Source organism: Anomaloglossus baeobatrachus, chromosome 10 (assembly GCF_048569485.1).
Source record: "Anomaloglossus baeobatrachus isolate aAnoBae1 chromosome 10, aAnoBae1.hap1, whole genome shotgun sequence".
Lineage (NCBI taxonomy): Eukaryota > Metazoa > Chordata > Amphibia > Anura > Aromobatidae > Anomaloglossus > Anomaloglossus baeobatrachus.
Window position 1 is genome coordinate 35875118 of NC_134362.1, and position 25710 is coordinate 35900827.

The 25710-nt window shown below is 47.5% G+C and overlaps 2 protein-coding genes across 3 annotated transcripts in view; both read right to left on the reverse strand.

The window, feature by feature from the left end:
• Nucleotides 1–5849, reverse strand: part of VRK3 (VRK serine/threonine kinase 3) — a 99764-nt gene extending 93915 nt beyond the window's left edge. The window contains exons 1-3 of one of the 2 annotated variants that reach the window (XM_075325973.1): nt 5739–5849; nt 5480–5586; nt 401–543 (exon numbers count right to left, since the gene is read on the reverse strand). In XM_075325973.1, the coding sequence (XP_075182088.1) occupies nt 401–542 (142 nt within the window). In that variant the 5' untranslated portion in view covers nt 543; nt 5480–5586; nt 5739–5849. The remainder of the gene's footprint in view (nt 1–400; nt 544–5479; nt 5587–5738) is intronic. The other variant, XM_075325972.1, reaches the window with a different exon arrangement.
• Nucleotides 5850–10749: 4900 nt separating this feature from the next.
• LOC142255422 (C-signal-like) lies at nt 10750–24045 on the reverse strand. The gene is made up of 6 exons (XM_075327032.1): nt 23859–24045; nt 21098–21149; nt 18282–18469; nt 16465–16629; nt 13368–13478; nt 10750–11071 (listed from the first exon to the last, which is right to left on the reverse strand). The coding sequence occupies exons 1-6, from the start codon at nt 23991–23993 to the stop codon at nt 10958–10960; spliced, it is 765 nt and encodes a 254-aa protein (XP_075183147.1). The 5' UTR covers nt 23994–24045; the 3' UTR covers nt 10750–10957.
• Nucleotides 24046–25710: the final 1665 nt, after the last annotated feature.

Below are 25710 nucleotides of genomic sequence, written 5' to 3' on the forward strand. Positions count from 1 at the left end.
ACTCTCCACAAAAAGAAATGTTACTGCATGGCTTATAAGCTACCTTACACTGGCATGCTAGACATGTCACTCTCCACAAGGAGAAATGTTACCCCTTAGACCCCTTTAAGGTTGAAGTGACAGTTCCCAAACTTCAGGGACCCCAACTATTCAAGAAAATGGTGCATTATAGAAGTACAGACCCCTCTGCTTCCGGCAGCTCAATGCCATGGAACACCAATGACTGCAAATGTAAAACTGTACTGCACGCCGCAGTCGTCTCTACCTGGCTGCACGCCACAGTCGTCTCTACCTGGCTGCACGCCACAGTCGTCTCTACCTGGCTGCACGCCACAGTCGTCTCTACCTGGCTGCACGCCACAGTCGTCTCTACCTGGCTGCACGCCACAGTCGTCTCTACCTGGCTGCACGCCACAGTCGTCCTCTGATCCAGTCTCAGAATCCGCAGCTTTTTCTCTTTGGAATTTTATTCCACAATACGGGCAGTAGATGAAGTCGTCCTCTGCTTTCTTCCCACATTGTGGGCAAAAGTTTATAATCATCCTGCAAACGAGAAAGAAGAGGAAAAAAAATGAGAACAAACGACCGGAGGGATAAAGTAAAAGTAAATACACACCTTAGGACAAAGTACAGATCACAGCACAGTGAGGGGGGTATACGGTGTACGCTCCAGCTGTAGCACAGTGAGGGGGTATACGGGGTACGCTCCGGCTGTAGCACAGTGAGGGGGGTATACAGGGTACGCTCCGGCTGTAGCACAGTGAGGGGGGTATACGGGATACTCTCTGGCTGTAGCACAGTGAGGGGGATACGGGGTACGCTCCGGATGTAGCACAGTGAGGGGGGGATACGGGGTACGCTCCGGCTGTAGCACAGTGAGGGGGGTATACAGGGTATGCTCCGGCTGTAGCACAGTGAGGGGGGTATACAGGGTACGCTTCGGCTGTAGCACAGTGAGGGGGGTATACGGGGTACGCTCCGGCTGTAGCACAGTGAGGGGGGATACGGGGTACATTTCGGCTGTAGCACAGTGAAGGGGGTATACGGGATACGCTCCGGCTGTAGCACAGTGAGGGGGGTATACGGGGTACGTTTCGGCTGTAGCACAGTGAGGGGGGTATACGGGGTATGCTCCGGCTGTAGTACAGTGAGGGGGGTATACGGGGTACGCTCCAGTTGTAGCACAATTAGGGGGGTATACGGGTACGCTCCGGCTGTAGCACAGCGAGGGGGGATACGGGGTACGCTCCGGCTGTAGCACAGTGAGGGGGGAAACGGGGTACGCTCCGGCTGTAGCACAGTGAGCAGGGATACGGGGTACGCTCCGGCTGTAGCACAGTGAGGGGGGATACGGGGTACGCTCCGGCTGTAGCACAGTGAGGGGGGTATACGGGGTGCGCTTCGGCTGTAGCACAGTGAGGGGGTTATACGGGGTACGCTCCGGATGTAGCACACTGAAGGGGGTATACGGGGTACGCTCCGGCTGTAGCACAGTGAGGGGGTATACGGGGTACGCTCCGGCTGTAGCACAGCGAGGGGGGATACGGGGTACGCTCCGGCTGTAGCACAGTGAGGGGGGAAACGGGGTACGCTCCGGCTGTAGCACAGTGAGCAGGGATACGGGGTACGCTCCGGCTGTAGCACAGTGAGGGGGGATACGGGGTACGCTCCGGCTGTAGCACAGTGAGGGGGGTATACGGGGTGCGCTTCGGCTGTAGCACAGTGAGGGGGTTATACGGGGTACGCTCCGGATGTAGCACACTGAAGGGGGTATACGGGGTACGCTCCGGCTGTAGCACAGTGAGGGGGTATACGGGGTACGCTCCGGCTGTAGCACAGTGAGGGGGGTATATGGGGTACGCTTCGGCTGTAGCACAGTGAGGGGGGGTATACGGGGTACGCTTCGGCTGTAGCACAGTAAGGGGGGGTATACGGGGTACGCTCTGGCTGTAGCACAGTGAGGGGGGGATACGGGGTACGCTCCGGCTGTAGCACAGTGAGGGGGGATACGGGGTACGTTTCGGCTGTAGCACAGTGAAGGGGGTATACGGGGTACGCTCCGGATGTAGCACAGTGAAGGGGGTATACGGGGTACGCTCCGGCTGTAGCACAGTGAGGGGGGTATACGGGGTACGCTCCGGCTGTAGCACAGTGAGGGGGTTATACGGGGTACGCTCCGGATGTAGCACACTGAAGGGGGTATACGGGGTACGCTCCGGCTGTAGCACAGTGAGGGGGTATACGGGGTACGCTCCGGCTGTAGCACAGTGAGGGGGGTATATGGGGTACGCTTCGGCTGTAGCACAGTGAGGGGGGGTATACGGGGTACGCTCTGGCTGTAGCACAGTGAGGGGGGATACGGGGTACGCTCCGGCTGTAGCACAGTGAGGGGGGGATACGGGGTACGTTTCGGCTGTAGCACAGTGAAGGGGGTATACGGGGTACGCTCCGGCTGTAGCACAGTGAGGGGGGTATACGGGGTACGCTCCGGCTGTAGCACAGTGAGGGGGGTATACGGGGTACGCTCCGGCTGTAGCACAGCGAGGGGGGATACGGGGTACGCTCCGGCTGTAGCACAGCGAGGGGGGATACGGGGTACGCTCCGGCTGTAGCACAGTGAGGGGGGAAACTGGGTACGCTCCGGCTGTAGCACAGTGAGCAGGGATACGGGGTACGCTCCGGCTGTAGCACAGTGAGGGGGGATACGGGGTACGCTCCGGCTGTAGCACAGTGAGGGGGGTATACGGGGTGCGCTTCGGCTGTAGCACAGTGAGGGGGTTATACGGGGTACGCTCCGGATGTAGCACACTGAAGGGGGTATACGGGGTACGCTCCGGATGTAGCACACTGAAGGGGGTATACGGGGTACGCTCCGGCTGTAGCACAGTGAGGGGGGTATACGGGGTACGCTCCAGTTGTAGCACAATTAGGGGGGTATACGGGTACGCTCCGGCTGTAGCACAGCGAGGGGGGATACGGGGTACGCTCCGGCTGTAGCACAGTGAGGGGGGAAACGGGGTACGCTCCGGCTGTAGCACAGTGAGCAGGGATACGGGGTACGCTCCGGCTGTAGCACAGTGAGGGGGGATACGGGGTACGCTCCGGCTGTAGCACAGTGAGGGGGGTATACGGGGTGCGCTTCGGCTGTAGCACAGTGAGGGGGTTATACGGGGTACGCTCCGGATGTAGCACACTGAAGGGGGTATACGGGGTACGCTCCGGCTGTAGCACAGTGAGGGGGTATACGGGGTACGCTCCGGCTGTAGCACAGTGAGGGGGGTATATGGGGTACGCTTCGGCTGTAGCACAGTGAGGGGGTATACGGGGTACGCTCCGGCTGTAGCACAGTGAGGGGGTATACGGGGTACGCTCCGGCTGTAGCACAGTGAGGGGGGTATATGGGGTACGCTTCGGCTGTAGCACAGTGAGGGGGGTATACGGGGTACGCTTCGGCTGTAGCACCGTGAGGGGGGGTATACGGGGTACGCTCTGGCTGTAGCACAGTGAGGGGGGATACGGGGTACGCTCCGGCTGTAGCACAGTGAGGGGGGGATACGGGGTAGGTTTCGGCTGTAGCACAGTGAAGGGGGTATACGGGGTACGCTCCGGATGTAGCACAGTGAAGGGGGTATACGGGGTACGCTCCGGCTGTAGCACAGTGAGGGGGGTATACGGGGTACGCTCCGGCTGTAGCACAGTGAGGGGGGTATACGGGGTACGCTCCGGCTGTAGCACAGCGAGGGGGGATACGGGGTACGCTCCGGCTGTAGCACAGCGAGGGGGGATACGGGGTACGCTCCGGCTGTAGCACAGCGAGGGGGGAAACGGGGTACGCTCCGGCTGTAGCACAGTGAGCAGGGATACGGGGTACGCTCCGGCTGTAGCACAGTGAGGGGGGATACGGGGTACGCTCCGGCTGTAGCACAGTGAGGGGGGTATACGGGGTGCGCTTCGGCTGTAGCACAGTGAGGGGGTTATACGGGGTACGCTCCGGATGTAGCACACTGAAGGGGGTATACGGGGTACGCTCCGGATGTAGCACACTGAAGGGGGTATACGGGGTACGCTCCGGCTGTAGCACAGTGAGGGGGGTATATGGGGTACGCTTCGGCTGTAGCACAGTGAGGGGGGTATACGGGGTACGCTTCGGCTGTAGCACAGTGAGGGGGGGTATACGGGGTACGCTCTGGCTGTAGCACAGTGAGGGGGGATACGGGGTACGCTCCGGCTGTAGCACAGTGAGGGGGGATACGGGGTACGCTCCGGCTGTAGCACAGTGAGGGGGGTATACGGGGTACGTTTCGGCTGTAGCACAGTGAGGGGGGTATACGGGGTACGTTTCGGCTGTAGCACAGTGAGGGGGGTATACGGGGTACGCTCCGGCTGTAGCACAGTGAGGGGGGTATACGGGGTACGCTCCGGCTGTAGCACAGTGAGGGGGGTATACGGGGTACGCTCCGGCTGTAGCACAGTGAGGGGGGTATACGGGGTACGCTCCGGCTGTAGCACAGTGAGGGGGGGATACGGGGTACGCTCCGGCTGTAGCACAGCGAGGGGGGATACGGGGTACGCTCCGGCTGTAGCACAGTGAGGGGGGATACGGGGTACGCTCCGGCTGTAGCACAGTGAGCAGGGATACGGGGTACGCTCCGGCTGTAGCACAGTGAGCGGGGATACGGGGTACGCTCCGGCTGTAGCACAGTGAGGGGGGGTATACGGGGTACGCTCCGGCTGTAGTACAGTGAGAGGGGGGGGGGGTATACGGGGTACGCTCCGGTTGTAGCACAGTGAGGGGGGTATACGGGGTACGCTTCGGCTGTAGCACAATGAGGGGGGTATACGGGGTACGCTCCGGCTGTAGTACAGTGAGGGGGGGTATACGGGGTACGCTCCGGTTGTAGCACAGTGAGGGGGGGGTATACGGGGTACGCTCCGGTTGTAGCACAGTGAGGGGGTATACGGGGTACGCTTCGGCTGTAGCACAGTGAGGGGGTATACAGGGTACGCTTCGGCTGTAGCACAGTGAGGGGGGTATACGGGGTACGCTCCGGCTGTAGTACAGTGAGAGGGGGGGGGTGTACGGGGTACGCTCCGGTTGTAGCACAGTGAGGGGGGGGTATACGGGGTACGCTCCGGTTGTAGCACAGTGAGGGGGTATACGGGGTACGCTTCGGCTGTAGCACAGTGAGGGGGGTATACGGGGTACGCTCCGGCTGTAGTACAGTGAGAGGGGGGGGGGTGTACGGGGTACGCTCCGGTTGTAGCACAGTGAGGGGGGGGGGTATACGGGGTACGCTCCGGCTGTGAGGGATGATAGTTACAGGACTGGCACATGCGCACTGGACAGGACACAGCAGGACAGGTTGTTACACACAGACTATAGTGAGGAGCCGCCGTCACGTGATAGCACAGTATGGAGGGGCTACCGTCCTATACACACGGGCACGTCAGTCACACAGCGACACAACACTGACTGCACCTGGTGACTCCAGCGACAGGATAGATGCTAGACTGTATGGGCTTCTTCCAGGTATGACGTCACTGCTGTCACGTGTAGGGGCGTGTTCGAAATGCAGCCGGACGTTTCTAGACGAAATAAGTGTTATAAGTCCACGTGATCATAGAGTTGTCTATAATAGAGGCGGGGTGTGGAGGTAAGGCCGCGGTGCATAATTATAGACAGGGGACCGGAGGAAACAACGCCACGCCCACCAACAAATCCGGTCACGCCCACTAACCTGGATGGCGCCCATACATTCCAGGCTCAACTCCAGCGACAGCCACTCTGCCGTAAACCAACGCAACCCACTCACGTGACCTGATGTGTGTGAAAGTGAAACCAAACGGAATGAGTACACAAAAGCGCCCTCTGTCGGTGGATGAAACACAAGTACGTGACATAAGTCACGTGATGCCGCGTAGTCGGACTGTAGCCACTCCCCCGGCCTAGAAACGCCCCAATTCATCGGGTAACGCCCATTTGTGGGTGGGATTTCAGTAAAGGCGGATTCTTCTGAAAAATTGGCGCGGTTTTGTCGTATTTCGGAGGATCGGCCCTGTTACCACAACCAGCCTTCACTTCTGCACCAATATCATGGACTGACAACATTTTTTTTTTTTTTTTACCAGAACTCACACATGATAATATAGTTTCATAAAAATACTTTTGTCATTTTTTATATACCGTCTATTATAAATGTCTGAAAAAGGGGGTAGAGATTATGGAAGGGGTGTGATCTAACACAGCTCAACAGAGCCAGAAAGTGAGGCTGTCACGTGATTGCTGCAGCCAATCAACAATGACTGATCGACAGATGGAGAGCTATATACCAGGATGAGGGGGCTATATACCAGGATGAGGGGGCTATATACCAGGATGAGGGGGCTATATACCAGGATGGGGGGGCTATATACCAGGATGAGGGGGCTATATACCAGGATGGGGGGGCTATATACCAGGATGAGGGGGCTATATACCAGGATGAGGGGGCTATATACCAGGATGAGAGGGCTATATACCAGGATGAGAGGGCTATATATCAGGATGAGAGGGCTATATACCAGGATGAGGGGGCTATATACCAGGATGAGGGGGCTATATACCAGGATGAGGGGGCTATATACCAGGATGAGAGAGCTATATACCAGGATGAGAGGGCTATATACCAGGATGAGGGGGCTATATACCAGGATCAGGGGGCTATATACCAGGATGAGGGGGCTATATACCAGGATGAGGGAGCTATATACCAGGATGAGGGGGCGATATACCAGGATGGAGGACTATATACCAGGTCGAGGGGGCTATATACCAGGATAGGAGACATATTTACAAGGATGGGCAAAACATTTACCAGGAAGCGGCCCAGGATGGGTGACATTATTACAGGTTGGGGGATGTTACGACACAATGAAGGGGGAGGGGAGGCAACTTGTATGCATTTATAGGATTTAGAATGCTACAATGGCCCATACATCTGACGAACATATGGGGGGGGGGTCAGGCTCAAACTCTGCACCAGGACCCATTAGACTCTAGTTACGCCACTGGCTATCTGTGTTTCCTCTGGTCCGGCAGATCCTGTTCCCTCCCTGTACCCCGTGATCTCATGTTCACTGGGTCCGGAGATGGAAGCAGGGTAAGTGAATCCTAATGTATATATACAGGGCTAGTCCGGCGCTGTGTATACAGAAATGGAGAGGTAATAAGCCAAGCTTATCTTCTCTCGGGGGGTCTGCTTCCCTCCTCCACAGCTGCACAACATGGTGAAAGCTGCCTGTGCTGCACTGACATTTTAGAACATCAGTGCAGAGATCAGAGTGGTCCACCCGGACATCCATAGTCTAGCCTGCAGGATAGTTAAACACTATTTACTCTGTTTTGCTGTTCATGTGCAGAGGGATAACAGATATAATACATACCGTATTTTCCGGTTTATAAGACGCACACCAAATGTAGAGAAAAAAAAATGGGGTCCATCTTACAATCCAGTGATGTCTTACTTGGGAGGTTAGGGGGTAATTGTGGCAGCGGTGGTGGAGTGGGGTCACAGGAGACAGGGGCAGTGGTGTAGCAGGTCAATGCTCTGGGCTGAGCAGCCAGCGAGTGTCCCAGATGCTGTGTGGCAGGCAACTTCTAGAAACTGTCGGAGGTGCGGGCTTTAAAGAAATGAGCCCAGAGTCGGCGTGTGCGCAGATGGAGCTATCGGATCAATGACAAGCCGAGATCTCAACTGCGCACGCGCTGCCTCAGGGCGCTATTTTCCTTAAGTCCCACTGCTGGAAGATCAATGGGCTGGAACGTCGCATGTACAGATGAGAGCTTGAGCCTAAGGACAGCGTTACACGCAACGATTTATTGTGCGACCGCCCCCGTCGTTTGTGCATTGCCAGTGTCGCACAAAGTCGTTAACCCCCCGTCACACGCACTTACCTCCCTAGCGACGTCACTGTGGGCGGCGAACATCCTCTTCCTGAAGGGGGAGGGACGTTCAACGTCATAGCGACGTCACACGGCAGCCGGCCAATAGAAGCGGAGGGGCGGAGATGAGCGGGATGTAACATCCCGCCCACCTCCTTCCTTCCTCATTACCGGCGGACGCAGGTAAGCTGTTGTTAGTCGTTCCCGGGGTGTCACACGCAGCGATGTGTGCTGCCTCGGGAACGACGAACAACTGGCGCGCAGAAGGAGGAACGACATTATGGAAATGAACGACGTGTCAACGAGCAACGGTAAGGTGAGTATTTTTGCTCGTTAACAGTTGCTCGGAGGTGTCACACGGTATGACATCTCTAACGATGCCGGATGTGCGTCACGAACGACGTGACCCCGACGACATATCGCACTATATATCATACCGTATAACGCCGCCCTAAAGCTCATTCTGCGCATGCGCCAACTCCGGGAGCCATTATTTGAAACCCACACCGCCAACATCTTCAGGATGCTGCTGCCTCACTGCTTGCAGCACAGCAGCCTGCAGCACAGCGCCCTGCAAGCCTCAGCATTGCAATTACCTCCTGCTACCCCTCTCCACTACCTCCCGGTAAGGTGCATTTGGATTATAAGATGCACCCCTTATTGTCCTCCCAAATTTTTGGGATGAAAAGTGCGTCTTATAATTAAAAAATAAGGTACATCAGACACAGTAACTAACAGTGACAGGTTGGTACTGAGCGGGCGCGCAGAGTGAAGATGGCTGAAGATGACGTCAGATGCATAGCAGGGCCCAACAGGTAAAGGGTTCCACATCTACCTCTAAAAGGTGATTTATAAAAATCCATTGGACTGTATAGGGTCGGTTTCACACAGGGGCCCTTGTCACCGTAGGTACAGGGAAGTACCGTACCAAGCGAAAGGGAAGTTAAGGTAAACCCTGTGTCTAGGGAAAGGGGAGATGGTGACCCATGACCAAACCTACAGCTGGCCCCTGGCTTCCCTCACCACCCTAGATAGGTTCCACACCTATGCGCCGAGATTTATATGTAGCGCCCCTGAGACCCTCAGGGCACTACAGGGAACTGCATCCTCTTGGGGATGCAGGACCTACCCCCTGGGACCTGGAGTACCAGTGCCAATTCCACCAACACACAACTAAAATCCTAGTTCTCTCCACACTGGGCATAGAGGGTTAACCACGTAAGGAGATGGTCTCCATGGGAACGAGTCCCTGGGTTTAGCCAGCCTGGTGGGAGGGGTCAGTAGTCAGCAGAGAGTCGAGAGCACACAGGAGAGGTGCCAGAGCTGGGTCCATGTAACGGTGACCCGGGGGCACAGGAGAGAGGTCGCCAGGTCGGGTACCGAGATACCGCAGGGACTGGAGCACGAACGGGGCACAGGGCCCTAGGTCAAGTGCAAGTTTTACACTGTTTGGCAAATACCTGCCCGGTAAGGACACCTTCACGTACTTCACAAAACCAAATAATCCGGGGGCATCAGCAGTAAACTAGGATCGGGGTTCGGACACTTACCTCCCCGCAGGGTCCGCACTGCCTGCCGTACGGAGGAGACTGTACCCCAAAAGGGACAGTCGGGGCCCCGAAACGCTCCACGCTACGGGAACTCAATCTACAGAGAGTGCCGGGGACAGAGCAACCTGGGTCAGTACATTGTCACTGATACTCCAAGGGACCTGAACCAACACCCCTGGGTCCACAGTGAGTAGAGACTGTTTAAAAGACAACCTGGTGTGGTCGCCATTAATGCCCCACTACATCTCCCAGGCACAGCCCTACCTGCGGAGGACCTACCATCACAGCTGCCACTACCATCAGCTCTGGGAGTATCCACATTCAGCAGCGGCGGTTCTCCATCCTTAACCGCAACCCGCAGGTGGCGTCACATGACAAAAACTCTTATCTCCCCTGTAAATACCCCCCATTAACAAAAGGGGCCCAGAGCGCGGGACCGGGCAACGGCCACCAGAGTGACATTCCCATTTGTTACCGCCCGGGACTGAGTACCCCCTTCTCTGGGCGCTACAGATACCTGACCTTCGGCTGACCCTGATCTGGGCCATAGGTAGGGAGCGGATGGGATAAGCTCTTTGTCAACCCCACTAGGCACTAAAGGACACATAGGGATAACAAAGAAGGGAAAACAACGTATCTCCAGTTGACTCAGTGAGAGTAACTCCATCAACCTCCAAAATTCTCCAGATGTATACAAGTCGCCTGCTTGCACTGAAGACTTGAAAAAGATATATGAAATGTCACCATCACCGAATAATAGGAAGTGAAGGTATATAAAGACAAGGGAAGTGCTGATGAAAAGCAGCTGACAGGCTGAGGAAATCTGCAGGGTCCTAAAGGGAAAGGGATGAAAACCAAACAGGAATGATAGAAAGTGAGGGAGTAGTTTGCGCAGCCAAACGCTGTGACCTTCTATAGCCGGACACCACAAGACTGTCTGTCACCCGTGACAGCCCTATTCTGTCTCTTGTACAAAGGGATGGAGGAAAGACAAAACTGGACGGAATGTCAGGACAGGTAAGTATATATTTTTTTTTTTAACTCCTTTCACAACTGTCTAAAATTCAATAAAATACCCTTTGTCGGGCCACCCTTTTGCTTAGTTTGTACAAATTGAATTTCTGATTCAGCACAAGTCGTTTTGCTTTGGAACAAGTTCTCTCTTTTTCAGTCCTGCACTACAGGCCCAATCCATTTGGAACAATTCTACAGTAAACATCCAAGGTCCATTATTATCCAAAATTGTGCAAAATTTTATACACAGGAAGCATACACAAGTCAAGACAATATAATTTGATCTTTATTCATGTCACTTACAGTAGTATATAAAACGTGAACCGGCGATACAATAACCGCGTGATGGAATTCGTGGACAAATGTATCATGAAGTTTCACTAAAAAAAAGTCTGTTAGAATTACTCGAAGGGGGAAAAATCTATCATGAGAAGTTTTGAAATCCGTTTTTCTGCAGGTCATTGAACCTGTATCACCAGGGAATTACTTTCCCATCCCAGGTCACCAGAATACCATTTTGCTTCTCGGAGAGCGAACTAAGAACTTCCATAATTCCGGTTACACTTTCATGAGTTGTCAGAAGAGCCTAGAAAAAAAAAAAGAAGTTTTTATTTCTTACTAAATATTCTATATCTGGCACGGCCACTTTCCAAAATGCACTGAGAATGTATTTTCTCTAAACCCTACCTTCATTAGTAGTGCTCCCTATCTTCCTTCTCCTTGAGTTTGTTGACCCTTTCACGCTCCAGGAATTAAATATCCATCATAAGGGTGGGGGAGGGGGCTCAGGAGCTCATCTAGCTCCACAAAGGGGCAGGTGCTGGCTGTGTTGTACAGCCAGCACATTCCTCTAAGGCCTCTTTCACACTCCAGGAATTAAATATCCATCCTAAGGGTTGGGGAGGGGGCTCAGGAGCCCATCCAGCTACACAAAGGGCAGGTGCTGGCTGTGTTGTACAGCCAGCACCTTCCTCTAAGGCCTCTTTCAGACTCCAGGAATTAAATATCCATCATAAGGGTGGGGGCTCAGGAGCTCATCAAGCTCCACAAAGGGCAGGTGCTGGCTGTGTTGTACAGCCAGCACTTTCCTCAAACAGGTAACAGTTAGAAGTATTTCAGCATATAGAACAAGGTTTTCAAGTCCCCACTAAAAAATAATGTGAAACGGGGGGATTAGTTAAGCGGATAGTGACATGGGTGGGACGGGTAAAAGGGATGGGCTGTTTTTAGTTATATAAAGAATATTGCGAACCTTGATTTAAATTGTATCTTGATGATGTCATGATCTGTTATGACTATAGTGTGCCTAATAAAATTTGTTTGATTTAATAAATAAATAAATGTAAAAATGTAAATAAATCTATATTATTAAAAATACCCCAAAAATAAAAAAATACAAAGATTGAATCTCATTTTCCCAATACAAAAATAAATAAAAAAATTTATTATTACTGCTTCTAACAAAATATATTATTTAAAAAAATAAAAATAATAAAAAAAATGCCAGAATTGTCTTTTTTCGGATGCCACGTCACTCTCCAAAACAGCTAAGTGATTAAAATGTCAATGTACGCCAAAATGGTACCAATAAAAATTACAGCAAAAAAGAAGTGTAAATAGTATACACATTTGAAAGTTGCCTTTAAAGGGAACCTGTCAGGTGCAATATTCCCCCAGAGCCACGAGCAGATCTGGGTGCATATTGCTAATCCCTGGCTATCCGTCCCTGTATCTAGTAGCAGAGATAAAGAGATCTTTAGAAAAAGTATTTCTAAAGATCGTATATTATATGCTAATGAGGTTGGGGACTAGTCCCCTGGGCGTGAGTTCCCTTGGCTAGTTGGCCCACATAGCATGGTAGCAGACCCCTGTGGGCGTACTAACATGCTAATGAATGCACAGTGACGCCGCACATACCTCAGTCTTAACGGCGGCTGGCGGAGGATGGATGAGCACTGCGCATGATCCGTTGTCCCCCTGGACTTCCAATCATGTGCACTAAATTGATGCCGGGTGTAAGCTTCCCGGCTTCAGTGAGGTATAGTGCGCATGACCGGACGTTCCGAGGACTCCGGAACATGCGCAGTGTGCATTCATCCTCCGCCGACTGCCATCAAGACTGAGGTATGTGCGGCGTCGCTGAGCTGTCAGTAGCATGTTAGTACGCCCACAGGGATGTGCAACATGCTAAGAGGGCCGACTAGCCAAGGAACTCACGCCCTTGCAACTAGTCACCGGCCTAATTAGCATACGATAAAAGATCTTTAGAAATAGTTTTTCTAAAGATTTCTTTATCTATGCTACTAGATCCAGGGACGGTTAGGCAGTGATTACTAATATGCACCCAGAGCTGCTCATATGGTTCCGGGTGCATATTGCACCTGACAGGATCACTTTAATTGTGCTGCTAAAAATCTTCAGGGAACAATACAGGAATCTGCTGTGATGACTTTGAAAATCAATGTCAGAATGGCGGTGTAATCCTTTATAAAAGTGTAACTCAATTTCTGACCTAATCTGATTGATAGCTCCTCAGTGTCCCTCATCCCTGCGGAGATCTCACACTGCTCAGTATAAGCTGCAGCTCTCACTCAAGCTGGCTGGGTGATAGCGAAATAGACTTGGACTCATGACCTCTGTCATTCTATAGCTGGACTTGTAAAATGCTCATCTTAGAATAGGGTTTATACAGCCTTCCTTACCGCTGTACCTTAAGGGATATAGGTGACAAGTTTTGACTTATAATATTAAAATATTAGATCAGAGCAATATAGTAGAAACTGCAGTAAGTATAAAAGTGAAAACTCGGTAATGAATAGTGTCGCACTGAGATGTCTCGGCAGGATCATGGCACTATGGCTATGTGTACACTTGTAACTCACCCGCTCTGTTCCCATTTCTGTTCTAACCCAGCCGGGGTGAAGAGCCGTGCACAGAATACCATCCTTTTTGTAAGCTTCAGCTTGCAAACGAGTAAGCATATTTAGGGCTGCCTGTGAAAATAATGTAAAATAGTGTTATTCAACAAGCTATGGAGTTAATTCTCTGTGCCCTGGCGGTGCTGATTTCTATTTAAAGCGCACCAATCACCAGGATTTTCCTATATAACCTAAAGCCAGTGCTATACTGGCACTATCAGGCTGAGTCTATACATACCTTTAGTTGTCAGCTCGGATGTATAGGTTTTGAAACACAAGCAAGTAAAGATTGTAAAATCAGCAGCTTTTTGAATGACAGCAGCTGCCGATCAGCTGATAGCTGGGGTGGGTATTCATAGTGATTCCTGTCCCCCTGCCTGTCCGTCCTCTCCGTTATTTATACTAATTCTATTATAGAAATGTTTTACTAAGTGGCTAGAAGGACCTGTGCTGATGTCATACCCATGTGATTAGAAGAGGCGGGCCTCAGCCAACATAGCTGATACCAGGAAGCAACATCATTTTTCTAAATAGAATTATGAGAAAAACGGCACTCACCGGTTCTTGCTGTGCAGGAATTTCTTTATTTACATGTGGAAATTACACACTTGAGCTAGCGGGGAGGGAGCAGACCACCCGACATGTCTGATGTGTTGGGTGGTCCGCTCCCTCCCCGCTAGCCCAAGTGTGTAATCTCCACCTGTAAATAAAGAAATTCCTTCACAGCAAGAACCGGTGAGTGCCGTTTTTCTCATAACTCTATTTGGATATGTCTCCTCTAAAATGAGCACCCCGGAGCAGCATGGAAACTTGCCTGTTTACTATGGGTATAATGGACATTAATCGCATAGCATGAGTAGTATAGTAGTGTTTGGAGCAGTGCCCCAGATTCTCCTCTATTTTGTGAAGCATTATTTTTCTGTTGGCTGAGGCCCCGCCCCTTCTGGTCACATGGGTATGACATCAGCACAGGTCCTTCTAGTCACTTAGTAAAAACAATTCTATAATAGAATTAGCATAAATAACAGGGGGAGGATGGATAGGCGGGGGAGCGGGAATCACTATGAATACCCACCCCAGCTATCAGCAGCTGCTGCCACTCAAAAAGCTGCTCATTTTACAAACTTTACTTGCTTGTGTTTCAAAACCTATACATCCTAGCTGACTACTACAGATATGTATAGAATTGGCATGATAGTGCCAGTATAGCACTGGCTTTAGGTTGTATAGATAAATCCTGGTGATTGGTGCACTTTAAGGCCGATGTCACACTGGTGTATAGCACCAGATGCGATATGCTAATGACACTCGGCTCAAACTCTACTGTGAGCGTGATTCAAGTGTCATCTACTGTGATCCAGTTCTCTTGCATGTAAGAATTGGATCACAGGAACAGAAAAGAAAGGAAGCTTCATTTCTCCATCTTTATCCATTGTCGGTCTCCGAGTATAGCGGACTGTACTCAGATGACATCCAAGTGCAGTCAGATGTTTTGCACGCACTCATAGACTTGTATAGGTGTTTGTGACCTGAGATATGCTGCCAAATCACAGCATGGAGCAATTGTTTTCTCATGCTGAATCACTGATCAGTGCTGGTCTATAGTATAACACTGACGTGAGTGCTATCCAATAAAACATCAGATAGCACTCAGTTGTGTTATACCCTCATTTGAGCAAGTCCTAAATCCCTGACTCTCACTGCCAGTTACAAGTTTATCTTTTCTGGTTCACTCCCTATGCTTTCTGCTTTGCTTGTTACATTCCTGTTGTCTGACTGTTTCCTGCTTTCTGACCATTCTTTTGTCTTCTGATTTGGTACCTTGACTGACGCCCCTGTTCTGACTCGGCTATGTTGACTTCTCATGCCTATGGTTTGTTCCAGCAGCCCTTCCATGGGAGCAATCAAGTGGACCCCATTGTAAGACCAGATCCCTGTAAAGACGTTAGGCTACTTTCACACATCAGTTTTTTGCCATCAGGCACAATCTGGCAAAAACCTGAAAAAACGGATCTGTTGCCGCCGGATCCGTTTTTCCCCCATAGACTTCTAATAGCGCCGAATTATGCCAGATGTCCTTGTGTTCCATCTGGCTTTCGCCAGATCTGGCAAAATTTGCTTGTCTGGCGGCCGGATGGAACGCTGAGGGGAACGTTTTTTTGTCTCTGGTGAAAAACTGTATCGCGCTGGATCTGGTGCCGTATGGCGTGTTTTATAATGGAAGCCTATGGATGCCGGATCTGGCGTAATACGGCAAAAAAACAGATACGGCTGCTGGATCCGGTTTTTTGAACTGAGCATGCTCAGTATCACAATGGATCTGTCAAAAAACTGAAGGAACTGATGGAAAAAACTGATGCAACTGATCCGTTTTATTGCCGGATTGTGCCTGATGCCAAAAAAATTGATGCGTGAAAGCAGCCTAAGGCTAGTTTCCCACATCCGGCTTTTCGCCAGTTTGCCGGATTCGGCGTGCGCAAGTACAGTGTATACAGTACAATGGTAGCACAACAAGCGCCGGTCACTGGCGTGCGCCGAATCCGGCAAACCGGCGAAAAGCCGGATGTGTGAAACTGGCCTTAAAAGGCAAAGGCCAAGGTTCCAATGGAATCTGCCATATGGAGTGACTATCACCAAGTCTGTCCGAGGTGGCTTTTTTGAGAATATGGCCTCTGACATTGCAAATATGAGAAGGACATTCCATCTCTTTATAATTGGTGGGAGTCCAACCTCTGGGACTGATCCTAAGAATGAAAAGGACTGAGGTCATGCCTAATATCCTTCACAGTGGTCTCCAGCAAGAGAACAATCTGTATCTAAGAGAGTGGAGTGGGATGTAGTTTCCTGACGTCAAGTGGCCAGTAGCCCTTCTGTGCTGGGAAGGAACCACAGAGCCACACCAGCGCCGCATCCCATTCATACTCAAGATTGACAGGGGGTTCCCGAAATCAGAACCAAGCAAATTAACAATGCCCCACAAATGGCTGGGTCAGTTGTTGTCAGACTTTTGGATTTGTGCCCGTTAGGGTACGTGGACACAATCAAGACCATTGTACTATACCTTGCTGATTCGGTATGAGATGACTTGTTTCTCAGGTTGAAAGGTCAACGGGGTTTGTTGAATAGACCCCAGCACAGACGACACATTAACGAGAGCCGCCTTCTCGCAGCCTAAAGGTTTCTCGGCATTCTTTTCCGCAGACTTTTTCAACAATGGGTAAAAAGCCTAGAAATGAACATATACAAGTAAGAAGGCAACATTCTCCTAAACCTAACACAAAGGAACCCCAGAATTCTGAGACTTTTTAAGGCTGAGAATCAACTAGTCAAAATGAATATTGTATTCGAGTGCGGCGGGAAATATTAAGAAGTATTTCAGGCACAAAGAACAATGAGCTTCACATGTTTGGATTAATTATCTCTTTTTCCAGCATTTTCTGACTAATTAAGACCCTCCCCAAACTTGTGAACAGCACTCATACATGGTCAACATGGGAAAGACAAAGGAGCATTCCAAGGCCATCAGAGACAAGATCGTGGAGGGTCACAAGGCTGGCAAGGGGTACAAAACCCTTTCCAAGGAGTTGGGCCTACCTGTCTCCACTGTTGGGAGCATCATCCGGAAGTGGAAGGCTTATGGAACTACTGTTAGCCTTCCACGGCCTGGACAGCCTTTGAAAGTTTACACCCGTGCCGAGGCCAGGCTTGTCCGAAGAGTCAAGGCTAACCCAAGGACAACAAGAAAGGAGCTCCGGGAAGATCTCATGGCAGTGGGGACATTGGTTTCAGTCAATACCATAAGTAACGTACTCCACCGCAATGGTCTCCATTCCAGATGAGCCCGTAAGGTACCTTTACTTTCAAAGCGTCATGTCAAGGCTCATCTACAGCTTGCTCATGATCACTTGGAGGACTCTGAGACAGACTGGTTCAAGGTTCTCTGGTCTGATGAGACCAAGATCGAGATCTTTGGTGCCAACCACACACGTGACGTTTGGAGACTGGATGGCACTGCATACGACCCCAAGAATACCATCCCTACAGTCAAGCATGGTGGTGGCAGCATCATGCTGTGGGGCTGTTTCTCAGCCAAGGGGCCTGGCCATCTGGTCCGCATCCATGGTAAGATGGATAGCACGGCCTACCTGCAGATTTTGGCCAAGAACCTCCGCTCCTCCATCAAGGATCTTAAGATGGGTCATCATTTCATCTTCCAACAAGACAACGACCCAAAGCACACAGCCAAGAAAACCAAGGCCTGGTTCAAGAGGGAAAAAATCAAGGTGTTGCAGTGGCCTAGTCAGTCTCCTGACCTTAACCCAATTGAAAACTTGTGGAAGGAGCTCAAGATTAAAGTCCACATGAGACACCCAAAGAACCTAGATAACTTGGAGAAGATCTGCATGGAGGAGTGGGCCAAGATAACTCCAGAGACCTGTGCCGGCCTGATCAGGTCTTATAAAAGACGATTATTAGCTGTAATTGCAAACAAGGGTTATTCCAAAAAATATTAAACCTAGGGGTTGAATAATAATTGACCCACACTTTTATGTTGAAAATGTATTAAAATTTAACTGAGCAACATAACTTGTTGGTTTGTAAGATTTATGCATCTGTTAATAAATCCTGCTCTTGTTTGAAGTTTGCAGGCTCTAACTTATTTGCATCTTATCAAACCTGCTAAATCTGCAGGGGGTTGAATACTATTTGTAGGCACTGTATATTTCCGTCTTATTCATCTGAAAATAGAAGCAACCAGATTCAGATGTATTAAACAGAACAACAGTAACAGAAATTTTTTAATTGAAATCTGCCATGTCTGAATATGTCCTTACAATGCATGGCTACAACAAGGCCAAACTGAGCTTAGATTATTACCTGGCTTACTTGCAGAGATCCAACCACATTTGTATTGAAGGTATCAATCATTTCATCACCATCCACCTGGTCCAGGCTTGTCCTGGGCATTACACCAGCATTGTTTATTAGCAAATTTAACCCAGAACCATTCAGATATTTTTCGACTTCTACAACGGCTTCTTTCACACTCTCTGCATTCGTGGCATCTGTGAATTCCAACAAAGACATTTCAAAGATGAACAGGAATTCATAGAATTGTTAATTGGAAAACATTTTCATCCCAGGAAAGTGGTTAACCCAGATGGCTTACAGCGATGGAGTCACAGACTCGTGTCCAACCATGGAAAACATTTGCGTGGAGTTTGCCCGATCTACCTGAGTTATCGTAGGTTTCTTTGGTGTAGACTAATCTTCATCCCACATTACAAACAAACATATTGATGGAATGTTGAAGTCCTGGCCTCAATCCCACCCAAGAACACCTCCAATCCTGCCCAATGTGGTTCACTATGCCCTCATCAAGAAGATTACCAGATGTCTGCTATCCACCAATGTTGATATGGGTGGTTAGATGCTCTCTTTCTGTTTTGCAACACATTGATCTTGACTTTGTGATGCGTTAGCTCCAATGGCTCAACTAAGGTCAATTGAGTTATCCCTTTACCTATCCAAATACATAATGACACCTGACCAACCGTGGTCCATCCCCATTGATCTTTACCTTCAACCCAAGACCTTTTCTCAAGAACGTACTCGACAACTCGGACATTAGAAGACATAAAGGGGTGGTTCACTACTCTGCAGTAGTGACCACATTCCTGTAAAATTGATAGGGAAGGCTTTTTCTAAATAACTTGATAAGCCGATTCAGCCTCTGAGTGGCGCTATCACTGTCCACTCTTCTTTCCCATGAAGTGACCTCCTGGGCTCCGTGACCACTGGTATCTGGTGATGTCAAGTCAACTTCCGGTTGACCTGACATCACTGCAGCCGGCCCCAGTCTTCCTGAGTGACTGGGCTGTGGGCACAGTTTCACCACTCGTCACAGCCTAGCATCACAGTGCAGCATGTCTCCTGCTTGCGGTGTTCTGCAGTAAAGGAGTGCGCGCGCGACATACTGGGCTGTGACACTGGGCTGTGATGAGCAGTGAAACGCTGCTCACAGCCCAGTCACTCACATAGACTTGGGCCGGCCGCCGTCATGTCAGGTCAACTGGAAGTTGACCTGACATCACCGGACCCCAGAAGTCACAGAAGCCCAGGGAGGTCACGTGATGGGGATGAGCGGACCACGATAGCGCTGCTCATAGGCTGAATCGGCTGATCAAGGTATTTAGAAAAAGCCTCGCCTAACAGTTTTACAGAAATGTGGTCACTACTGCAGAGTAGTGAACCACCCCTATAAGTTGACTCACGCAAACAAGTTCCAGCTTAAGCAGAAGATGCCTGTCACCATTGTGGCCAATATTTGTACATCTCTCCAATGTTATAATTTATTCTCACAATTCTGATGTCCTACATGTCTCCTTAACATTCCCCAGAAGATATATCTAATTTCATTGGTCTCCAGGGGCTTTAAAATCTTTAGACATGTCCATTCCAAATTGTTCAGACTCTTTGTTCTCCGGCAATCACCTTAGTTGGTGTGGGCATTGTGCCATGTTTTACCCCACGTGTTACATATTTCTCCATCTCTTCTTCTACAAGTTCCCAGTCTACTGATTCATGACCTGGTAAAGCTCATATAGAAAGATAATCAAGACCATAAAGCTCACTGCGTTGTCTACCCAAAATTAGAGGCCTACTATCTTCTGTCCTCAATTAGTGCCAGCATGGTTGTGATAGAACAAGCTTTCTACTCCCATTGTGGTTTTGGAGGCTTCGAATGGCTGATGTAGGAATAATTGGACTAAAGCTATGGAGCATTTTGAAAGTTTGCTACCAAGGGATGAATAGTTAGGCATCCGGTAGTCTTGGGGTCAAAAGGGTGACAGAAAGACTGTCTCTCCATCTAACCGTTTAGATGCCATAATCAGCATAGATAACTGCATCATAGGGGTTACGTGGCAGGGATCAGAGTGACTGTATTTCTAATACAGCCCATAATACTGGGGGCCTGGTTGTTGGGTCACTGTAGGGCTCCTAATAGCATCAAATTGGAAGAACCTTCATGGTATCCATTAGTGTATAACGATATCTGCTGCGGTCAACAGCTGGGCCATCTAATGGGCCGGAGAGGGAGATGTTTCACTGTTATGGGAACGTTGTTAATTACAAAATTTCACACTTTCAGAGATGAAAACCAATATGGACAGGATCTGATTGAACTCAAAATCTGCCACTATAAATGGGATCTAAATAAAGGAGTGGTCTTCTCATAGAAGTGGCCTTTGGAGAGGTTTTAATTAAAGAGGTTGTCCACTATGTAAACATTGATGACCTATGAGTTCATCAATATCTGTTCAGCCGGGTCTGACACCCCGCACCCCCGCCAATTAACTCTTTCTGGTGTCGGCAGCGGGAACAGGTGGCCATAAATGCTCAGTTCCGGAACTAATTCGTCTTCTGATCGCGGCCGGGTACTGCACATCCGCCTCCCAATCAATTCAATAGGAGGCGGACGTGAAGAACCAGGCAGCGATCAGAAGACAGACCAGCTGTGTAACTGAGCATTCCGGAGTACCTGCTACCGCCGCCGAGAACAGCTGATCGTCAGGGGTGCGGGTTTCAGACCCCGGCCAATGAGACATTGATGACCAATTAGTGGACAACCTCTTTAAGTACATTCTAAAAGGTGCTTATTATTTTGCATATTATTTTTGAGTCTCACTTACCCAAAGGAAGTAGCACAATGTTGCTATGCTTGGAAGCTAAGTTCCGTAATTCCTGCAAAAGAAAATAAATTATTGTTGGTGAAGGGGAAAGATAACATGCTGGCCGCATCGCTGGTCTAATACCAACTTTAAGCCGCAGCTGGCTGGCCTAGTCCTTTTTGTGTCCTTGGAAAGGTTTGGAGCAATCACCAAACTGGTGGTAAGGAAGATGGCGCTGGCTACATGACTCTTCGACTTTCACGACACTTCTGGCCACATTCTGACTAGACTTGAATTGAGTGAGGCTGTGGACGTCTTGTTGGTATGTGACCACATGTATGCAAACCGCACACTTGTGGTTAGTTGCCTGCTTTCTTCTGGTGCCTGCATTGGAGAATCCTGACAGTGTGCACACTGTACACTGTGAAGATTCACAAGTTTGCAACCACATAGACTTTAAAGGGAATCTGTCACCACCTTGACCTTTTTAAACTGTTAATATGGGCATACAGGTAATAGGATACTGAAAAAGGTCTTACTTGTGTGCCTTATAGCAGATGCCTTGTTGTTGAAATATCATTTTTTACCACTTTATGTTAATGAGTTCTTCCAGTCTATGGGGTGCATGCTATGCCCTCTGGAAGATAGCCCTGCCTCCGCACTTGATTAACATCGTTTTCGCAGCCTCGTAGTGTCCCAATCTGCCTATGACGTGTAGTTCCAGCTCTAAAATCCCGCACACACACTGTCTCATACATACAAGTGTGTATGTGTAATATACTATATAGTATATTACAATATTAGTATATTACAGAATATATACTGTGTATATATATATATATATATATATATATATATATATATATATGGAACATACACACGTATAAATGTATGTGTGAACACATATATATAAAAAGACATGAATATTTATGTGTATTTATACTGCATATATATATATATATATATATATATATATATATATATATATATATATATATATATATATATATATATATATATAAAATGTGTGTATGTGTATGCATACAGTGTATAGCTGTCATGTTGGAATACTGCCCCGTGGCCCTATTTCTGAAGGGAGGGGATCATGCTCTGCTTCAGTATGTCACAGTTTTTATTCATGGTTCCTTCAATGAACTGTAGCCCCCACAGCCGGCAGCACTCATGCAGCTCCAAACCCTGACCCTCCACCACCATGTATGACTGGAGGCAGGACACACTTGTCTTTGTCCTCACCTGGTTGCCCCCACACACACTTGACACTATCTGAACAAACTAAGTTTATCTTGGTCTTATCAGACCACAGGACAGTTCCAGCAATCCATGCCCTTAGGGCGGCTTTGCACACTACGACATCGCAGGTGCGATGTCGGTGGGGTCAAATTGAAAGTGACGCACTTCCGGCATCGCATGCGATATCGTAGTGTGTAAAGCATTGATGATACGATTAACGAGCGCAAAATCGTCATAATCGTATCATCGTTGCAGCGTCGGCGTAATTCATAATTACGCTGACGCGACGGTCCGATGTTGTTCCTCGTTCCTGCGGCAGCACACATCGCTGTGTGTGAAGCCGCAGGAGCGAGGAACATCTCCTACCGGCGTCACTGCGGCTTCCGTAGGATATGCGGAAGGAAGGAGCTGGGCAGGATGTTTATATCCTGCTCATCTCCGCCCCTCCGCTCCTATTGGCCGCCTGCCGTGTGACGTCGCTGTGACGTCGCACGACCCGCCCCCTTAGGAAGGAGGCGGGTCGCCGGCCAGAGCGACGGTCGCAGGGCAGGTGAGTGCGTGTGAAGCTGGCGTAGCGATAGTTTTCGCTACGCCAGCTATCACACGATATCGTACCTGCGACGGGGGCGGGCACTATCGCGTGCGACATCGCAGCATCGGCCTGCGATGTCGCAACGTGCAAAGCCCGCCTTAGTCTGCTTTAGCAAACTGTTTGCTGCTTTCTCGTGCATCATCTTTAGAAGAGGCTTCCTTCTGGGACAACAGCCATGCAGACCAATGTGATGCAGTGTATGGTGTATGCTCTGAGCACTGACAGGCGGACCCCCCCCCCCCCCCCCCACCTCTGTAACCTCTGCAGCAATGCTGGCAATACTCATTGTCTATTCTGAAAAGTCGACCTTTAGACATGATGCTGAGCACGTGCGTATACAAGTTGCACACTGACTACTTTACATTACTGTATATCAAAGTGTCAGATCTTTAGTGTTGTCCCGTGACAAGATATAATAAGATATTTAAAAAAATGTGAGAGGTGTACTCATTTTTGTGATATAGTGTGTGTGTATGTATGTATATATAGATATATATATATACACACACTATATATGTGTGGATTTAGTGTGTATAAACACATAATATATGTATTCCGTTACTGTATTTCCCTTTCCCCTTCTATAGTGTGTTGATGTAGGTCACTGTGTATATATGTGTATGTATATATATTTTTATATATAAGTATACTATAAATTGTCTATAGATATATAAATCTTTATACTGTATGTATGTATAGATTTTTAGAATGAAAGGAATGTAGAATACGTTATTACATAATGAGCAGTGTTATATACACACTTTGTATAACACATAACATGTCTCGGCAGATGAGATCGTCCTCTGATCGGCCTGACACGTCCCTCGGTCGTTCTTGATATCACACACAGCCCTCTGCTACTGCTCCTGGTTCATGTTCCACCATGAAGATCCCAGATCAGCAGATCCCAGAGATCCGGAGCTCTCGGCTCCCTCTCACCTCGCTCCTGGCTCCCTCTGGGTTTCTGCAGGTCGCGAAGATCTTCTCCGGAGGCTGCGATCTGGACAGGAACTTTTTAATCAGCTCAAGGCCGATCCCGCGATTAGAGCCGGTGACAAGCACGCTGGAAATCATCCTCCTGCCGGTGCCGGAGACGCTGGGGGCGGCGGAGACTACACTGAGCCGAGCCCCTCCTCCTGTCACTGACCGTCAGCTGGAGGCGGCGACACAGAGCACAGCAGCCTCTGCAAGAGCATGTGCTGGCAGAGAAGGGGTTATTATTATTATTGTTATTATTTCTACTACTACTACTACTAATAATAATAGTAGTAGTAATACTATTTTAGGATTATTATTGTTAGTACTAATTTTATTACTACTATTATTATTCTATTATAATTTTTATTACTACCACTACTGCTATTACTATTATTATATTTTATTATTATTATTATTATTATTATTATTATTATTATTATTATTAATGATTATAACAATAATAATAATAATAATAATTTATTACTATTATTATTATTATTATTATTATTTATATTATTACTGTTATTACTTTTATTACTAGTTTTATTCTTTATTCTTACTACTACCACTACTATTATTATTTGTATTGCTACTATTATTACTATTTTTATTACTATTTTTACTAGTAGTAATATTAGTAATAATAACAACAACAATATTAATATTATAGTAGTGATAAGAGAAACAAAATTATGAATAACAGTAATAATAGTAGCAATACAAATAATATTAGTAGTAAGAATAAAACTAATAATAGTAATAACAGGAATAATAATAATAATAATTTATTATTATTATTTTATTACTATTATCCTTACTACTATTGTTATTTATATTATTTCTGTTATTACTATTATTATTAGTTTTATTCTTACTACTACCACTACTATTATTATTTGTATTGCTACTATTATTACTATTTTTATTACTATTTTTACTAGTAGTAATAATAGTAATAATAACAACAACAATATTAATATTATAGTAGTAATAAGAGAAACAAAATTATGAATAATAGTAATAATAGTAGCAATACAAATAATATTAGTAGTAAGAATAAAACTAATAATAGTAATAACAGGAATAATAATAATAATTTATTATTATTATTTTATTACTATTCTTATTAGTACTATTGTTATTTATATTATTACTGTTATTACTATTATTATTAGTTTTATTCTTACTACTACCACTACTATTATTATTTGTATTGCTACTATTACTATTTTTAGTACTATTTTTACTATTATTACTAGTAGTAATAATAGTAATAATAACAACAATATTAATATTATAGTAGTAATAATAGAAACAAAAATATGAATAATAGTAATAATAGTAGCAATACAAATAATAATAATAGTAGTGGTAGTAGTAAGAATAAAACTAATAATAGTAATAACAGGAATAATAATAATAATTTTATTACTACTATCCTTATTACTACTATTGTTATTTATATTATTACTGTTATTACTATTATTAGTTTTATTCTTACTACTACCACTACTATTATTATTTGTATTGCTACTATTATTACAATTTTTATTAATATTTTTCTATTATTACTAGCAGTAACAATAGTTATAATAACAACAATATTCATATTATAGTAGTAATAATTGAAACAAAAATATGAATAATAGTAATAGTAGCAATACAAATAAAAATAGTAGAGGTAGTAGTAAGAATAAAACTAATAATAGTAATAACAATAATAATAATAATAATGTAATAAGGATAGTAGTAATAAAAAAAATTGTTATAATAATAGTAACAAAATAATAATAGTACAACCAGTAGTGATAGC

Coding starts and splice junctions, on each gene's coding strand:
- LOC142255422 (XM_075327032.1), bottom strand. CDS start 23,993: ATGATTTCCAGCGTGCTTGTCACCGGCTCTAATCGCGGGATCGGCCTT. Junction 18,470..21,097: donor CATTGTGCTACTTCCTTTGG/GTAAGTGAGACT, acceptor TGGAATTCACAG/ATGCCACGAATGCAGAGAGT. Junction 11,072..13,367: donor CAGAAATGGGAACAGAGCGG/GTGAGTTACAAG, acceptor TTTTTTTTCTAG/GCTCTTCTGACAACTCATGA.